Raw genomic sequence first — 6,924 nt, forward strand, 5'->3', positions numbered from 1 at the left:
TAGTGCATCCATATTATCACTAACGAACCAAGACTCAGAAACGCAAACGACATCAACTTTAGAACCTTCAAATCTATCTGAATTCATCCAATTTTGCCCCAGATCTCAAACTTTGCGCATTAAGGTGACAAACTTGTAACCCAACATGTTGGCTACATATTACATCTATCATTATCCGCGTGTTATCTCTACTATAAGAGACTAAAGATTCCCTTAAAAACTCACTAAGACCATCCATTGTAATTAATCAACAATAGAAGGTGCCCAATAAGTCACACCCATCATTGCACAAACTGCCAAAGAAAAACAACAAACCAAAAAACCAAGAAGATGATGATGATTAAAAAATGTGTGACTAAATTTAAAAAGATAATAATTGAATATATGATAAATAATAAGGAATACTTTCAACTGAAAGTATCTACCTACATTCAAATGTAATTCGAAATTTGTAGCAATTAAAAAAACATAATTTAAAAAAAAAGTAAATACACATATATAAGAAAAATAAAAAAAAAAAATGAAAAGACTTGCAAGTTAGAATAACTACAATAATTACTTTATCAGAAACAATGATAACAAGAAGTAAACTAGTCATCCTCTGTTGCAGTGTTTGTTGTTGTTTGCGTCATCGTGGTAGAATCAGGTAAGTCATCAGTGGACTGAAATAATTTTGCATCCTCATCTTTACTCTTCTTTATGTACACAAGTCCACGAATAGTAAACACAGAAAACAGCTTCTTATCTCTCTTAGCTTTCAGTGCTTGCTGCAGTAGTGAGCGATTTTTTATTGTTAAGCTCTCGTGGAGGTAAACATTAGATTTTAACGTTGCTTTCACATTGCCTAAGCCAAGATCATCGAGATGAAGCTGTTTGTTTGTTATTTTTCGGTGGTTTGCAATGGATCGTAAAACAAGTAGCTTGTCGTGTTGCAAGAAAAATTTGATTACAATCGGTGGTGCTGCAGTTTCGTGTTAATTGTTGGTGGTGTACATTTTAATTTATTACAAAGTTGAGTAAATATCAAAAGTAGATTTTCCGTTGGCAGAAGTGGAACTCCATGTAAAAGTGCATCACAAATCGTCTCTTTTTGTTGTTGTTCCTCTTTGTATGCATATGCATCCATGTGCATAGAGACAGTTTTAATTTCTTCGCCAAGCTTTTGTATTTGTTGTTTAAGTTTTCGGTTTTCTTCCTTTAGTGGTTCAATCTCTGTTTGTTTTGATTCCAACATTGACATTCGCGCGTTGAGACCTTCAATAGAAGATTTTAGTTCAGCTACATCAGTGTCCATTTTTACAGTGATTCTTTTTTCAAAGTCTGCAATCTGTGACGTAATCAATTCAATTTGTACGTGAATAGCTTTTTCGAAAACTTTTTTTTTTGTTTTTTTGTGAGTGGAGATTTCGATGATAGTTGTGACTGTGTTTTTTGGATTGCAGGAGGAGAAACTGTGGATCGTAGTTTATCGCGCTGTGAAGCCATGTAAATCTTTTATGTAGATGGTGTTAAGGAGAAACTGATAGTTAACTATGTGTGGTAAGTTTGATGAGCGGGAAAAAATGTGGGTGCTAATGCAATTTTGTTTTATTTTAATTTTTAAACAAATGATTTATTTAAAGAAGACAAAGCCCCCTTTCTTTTTGTGAACTCAAGGCAAGCAGTTTTGTTATATAGTTGTTTAAAATAAAAAAAAAACTTGGAATAATAAAAGACACCACTTAGAACTTATCTTAAACTGCCACTCTTTTTACGCAAGTCTGTCTAGTAACACATCACAATCAAAAATGACAAATAATGACAAAAATGACATTCAAAGAAGAGAAAGTTTTTTAGTCTTCTCGATGCAAGTACCACTCAAAATTTTTACTTGCGCCATATAGGAACTATATTGCAAGTATTAAATTCGTAAAAACTTTCGAACTTGACATTTTAATCAAACATGCTGATACGATGTTCGATAAGTTCAAAAAAGTGGGTCCCAAATTCCTACCATCTGTCTGTCCTCGAGTAAAAACCGGGAAAATAAGGTTTATTAATGACCTGAAGAGTAGGACAGATGCAAAAGCTTGCGCAGTGGTTTTGCCAGCGGTGAAAAACACCTCTTCGGAACAATAACGGGGATACCATCTGGATTTATGTTTATTTAGATCTCTAAGGACTCTTATCACAGTACGTGTGCGAAAAAAGATTGGTCCTGTAAGCAAAAAATAAAAACAAAACCAAATGTACAACTGTAAGATCTCTTTTCTTTATTTAAAATAATAAATGTAAAGGGCTGCCACTAGAATAGAATTTAAGTAAAGAGAGAGAATCAAAAAGCACGCCAACCGAAGTAGTTAGTTCAGTTGAATTGTGTTAGTCATATCGGTCGGACGTGTCATTTTTGATCTCGCTAAAGAAATAAGTATAAATAAAACAAAAAAATACATTGAAACCGATTCAGCGTTTTATTAAACAGAAAACAAAAGAAAATAAACAATTAATTCCTAAAAATCAGAAGTGGGATAGATATCCGCCAAATCTGTATGCGGTTTAGTGTACTAAAAAAAAAAAAAGAAAGAAAATATATAAGGCCTAACTAACATTTTTGCTCTTGAAACCGCATTCAGTTACGAAATTTGTGTCGCGCAAAATGGAAAACGACGAATCACGAGTCGAATCGCTGAAAAAATATACAGCCGTTCAGCTGCGGTCGTGGCTAGACAGGCTACAAAAAAAAACCAACGGCACAAAAGCCGAACTAATATTGCGATTGCTCTTCCTACCAGCAGAAATAAGGGGTGAGTACGTGCAGCCAGATGCCGGCGGCGACGACGACGACAGCGATGATGCGCACATAGATATATTTGTAGACAGCGTAAACGCTGCCACAGCAAATATGGAGATGGAGAGCACACACATCGAAAAAACAAATGAGGGAAATAATGAAAGAGATACAGACGAGAGAAACAATGAGAACGAGAGACAACAAAACGACAGAACAAAAGAGCGAATGGAACAAATGGAGCGAGAGATGACATCACTGAAGAAAGAACTCAATTTGCAAATGAAAGAGAACGAGCTCTTAAAAAGAGAACTGGAAATTTTAAAGGAGAAAGAATTCAATACTCCTAGTTCCAGTGGCGTCGGAGTAGCTGTAGCAGCATTAAAAGAACTCTTACCAGAATTCCGAGGAGAGTACTTTTCACACTGGGCTGCTCAGCTGAGGGATGTAGTTGAAGCATACAAATTAAATGACAATAATGCGCGAATACTTATTTCGAGTCGTTTGAGTGGAAATGCGTTAAGATGGTTTCACTCAAAATCCAATCTCGCTTTCATGACGACAGAGCAATTATTGAGGGAGATGGATGGAATGTTTGCGACAAATGAGAGCCGATTAAGTTTAAAACGAGCGTTCGAGGGGAGAGTATGGCAGACTGCGGAGAGTTTCCAAAATTATATGCATGAGAAAATTATTCTCGCAAATAAACTAGATCTGGACGAAGAGGAAGTGTTGGAGAATCTAATCGAAGGAATACCTGATCCTGGATTGAAGACTCAAGCACGCATCCAGTGTTTCACGACGAAGCAACAGTTGGCTGACGCATTCAGGCAAATCGAATTGCCCAAGGCTAAGGTGCTATCGTCAAGGATGTCCGCTCCAGCGAACGCGGGTCCTTCTACATCCAGACAAGTGGCAGTTCCAGGAAAGGTAGACATCAAGACGATCCGATGTTACAATTGTAACTCACTTGGGCATTACGCTTATGAGTGCCGAAAGGAAAGGAGACAATACGGAGCATGTCATGTTTGCTCCCAGTTTGGACATCGAGCAGCCGAGTGCCCCGGTAGGAAGGCCGTAGTACTACATGCCATCAACAAAGATGAAGAGGACGAATATGTAAGACAATTATATTTTGTATTAAGAATAAATTTGTTAACATATAAATTATCTTTAGGAACATTATTAGACACTGGCAGCCCTATTTCAATAATAAAAAGGCAACATGTGCCCTCATATTTTTTAATTAAAGATAACGAATGTAGAATAGTTTATGGTATCAATAAAAGTCAATTAAAAATACTCGGTTTTGTCAATGTTTGTATTTATTTTGATTTCGAGGAGATTGAATTAAAACTGTATGTCGTAGAAGATGATACTTTGAAGCATTCAGTATTACTTGGTAGAGATTTTTTAAAATTGGCAGGATTAAAATTAAAAAAAGAGAAAAAAATGAGAGAAGATAAATTAGAAAAAAATGATATTATAAATGAGAGTATACTAGAAAAAGAAAATAATGAAAGCGATTATGAAGTTACAGATGAAGATGCATTTAAATCTATGAATGTAACAAATGAAAAAAAAAACAATACTGTTGAAGAATATTTTAAATTAATGAACATAAATATTGATGAATTAAACGAAGTAGAATTTAACGAAAAATGTAAACAACCACTAAAAATAAAGAAAGCATTTAAAGAAATGTACCGGGATTTCATGAACCGCAGGCGTCCCGAGTGTCCCGAAACCGATCTGCAGATGAAGATTAGGATATCAAATGATAAACCTTTCAATTGTGCACCCAGAAGGTTATCCTATTTAGAAAAGGCGAAAGTTCAGGAAATATTAGATGAGTTATTAGAGAAAGGCGTAATCAGGGCTAGCAAATCGGAGTATGCCTCTCCCATAGTATTGGTAAGGAAAAAAACAGGCGATATAAGATTATGTATCGATTACAGGACCTTGAATAAAATTACACTTAAAGATAACTACCCCCTTCCTCTAATAGATGACTTGTTGGATAGATTAGCAAATAAAAAGATATTCTCACTATTAGATTTGAAAAGCGCTTTTTATCATATCAAAATGGAGGAAGAGTCAGTTAAATATACATCGTTTGTGACTCCATTAGGACAGTATGAGTTCCTCAAAATGCCATTTGGCTTAAGGAACGCGCCTTCGACTTTTCAACGATTCATTAACGAGGTTTTTGGGGATTTAATTCGAGCTGGTAAGGTTGCCATCTACTTAGATGACATTATGGTAGCGACTGAAATGGTGGAAGAACATTTGGAAATATTGTATGAGGTTTTTGAGAGGTTAGTTGCGAATAAGTTAGAGTTGCGTCAGGATAAATGTAGGTTTCTAGAATCAGAAATCCATTACTTAGGGTATGTAATATCAGAGAAAGGTATTAGGCCTGACGAAAAAGGGATAGAGTCAGTGAAGAATTTTCCTATCCCACGGAATGCTAAGGAAGTACATAGTTTTTTGGGACTATGTTCCTACTTTAGGAGGTTCGTTAAGGGATTCTCTCTGTTAGCTGAACCGTTATATAAATTAATAAAGAAAGATGCAGTGTTCAAATTTGAAAAAAAAGAGGTTGACACTTTCCGAGTGCTTCAACAGAAATTACTCGAGTCACCAATATTAGCGATTTACGATCCGCGGGACGAAACCGAGTTGCATTGCGATGCTAGCGCGTTGGGTTTTGGGGCAATTCTTCTACAAAAGAAAAAAGATGGGATTTTCCACCCAGTCTTTTATTTTTCGAAGCGTACAACAGAGTGCGAATCACGGTATCATAGCTTCGAATTAGAGACACTAGCAATTATCAATGCGTTAAAAAGATTCAGGATTTATTTACACGGGTTAAAGTTTAAGATTGTTACAGATTGTAACTCTTTGACGTTAACATTAAATAAAAAGGAAATAAATCCTAGAATTGCTAGATGGGCTCTCGAGCTACAAGACTATGATTACGTCTTGGAGCATCGAAGTGGTGGGAAGATGCAGCATGTGGATGCGTTGAGTCGTATACCCACCATATTGGTACTTGAAGATAACACATTCGAACAAACGTTGTCGATTTGCCAAAATAAGGATGAGAATATACAAAAGATTAGGGAAAAGTTACAGGTGCAAGAGGATAGGATGTACGAGTTGAGGAACGGGTTAGTCTATAGGAAAATGGGAAAGAATATACTGTTTGTAGTGCCATCATGCATGGAACGAAATATTTTGCAAAAATATCACGATGAGTTAGGACATGTAGGATCCGAAAAAGTGGTAGACAACATTCTGAAATCCTATTGGTTTCCAGAATTAAATAAAAAAGTGAAGGACCACATTAGTAACTGCCTTAAATGTTTAGTATTTTCAGCAAAGATGGGCAAGCATGAAGGTCTCATGCACAACATCCCGAAGGGTGATGTACCATTCGACACTGTGCATATCGACCACTTTGGTCCGGTGACGCTTAGATCTTGCAAGAAAAGATATGTTTTCTTGGTAGTAGACGGGTTTTCAAAATTCACTAGGTTGTATGCAGTAAGTTCTGCAGGCACAAAAGAAGTGATTTCTTGTTTAAAATCTTACTTCAATGCGTATAGTAGACCTAAAGTCATTGTGTCTGATAGAGGCAGTGCGTTTACCTCTGCTGCCTTTAGTGAATTTTTAGATGAAAACAACGTCAGGCACGTGAAAATTGCCACAGCATCACCTCAGGCCAATGGACAGGTCGAAAGGGTGAACAGAAGTTTGGCGCCTATGCTTGCGAAAATCACAAACGGCGGCTTAGAATTGTCACTTGATAAGGCGTTAGTGAAGATTGAGTTCGTCATGAATAATACTTTACATAAAGGAATAGGAACTCATCCAAGTCAGTTGCTTTTTGGTGTAAGTCAAAGGGGAGATGTTGTTGATCCATTAAAGGAGGTATTGGAGGGATTAGTGAATAATGAGAGTGATAGGGATTTAAAGAAAATACGAACGAGAGCGGCTGAGAAGATAATGAGAGTACAGGAGTATAATAAACAAAAGAAAGATCAGATGAGAGTGAATAAGAAATATCAAGTAGGAGATTATGTATTGGTGAAAAATTTTGTTAGTAAATCAAATGTCTGTAAGAAAATAATACCCAAGTTTAAAGGGCCCTA

General features: G+C 36.2%; 2 protein-coding genes across 4 annotated transcripts in view; one reads left to right on the forward strand and one right to left on the reverse strand.

The window, feature by feature from the left end:
* Positions 1-6,924, reverse strand: part of LOC129938749 (tyrosine-protein phosphatase 99A) — a 771,051-nt gene that overhangs the window by 565,327 nt on the left and 198,800 nt on the right. The window lies entirely within an intron of this gene.
* Positions 3,342-4,520, forward strand: LOC129938750 (uncharacterized). Its single transcript, XM_056046483.1, has 2 exons — positions 3,342-3,886; positions 3,945-4,520. The coding sequence occupies exons 1-2, from the start codon at positions 3,350-3,352 to the stop codon at positions 3,954-3,956; spliced, it is 549 nt and encodes a 182-aa protein (XP_055902458.1). The 5' UTR covers positions 3,342-3,349; the 3' UTR covers positions 3,957-4,520.

This window comes from Eupeodes corollae, chromosome 1, assembly GCF_945859685.1.
Source record: "Eupeodes corollae chromosome 1, idEupCoro1.1, whole genome shotgun sequence".
NCBI lineage: Eukaryota > Metazoa > Arthropoda > Insecta > Diptera > Syrphidae > Eupeodes > Eupeodes corollae.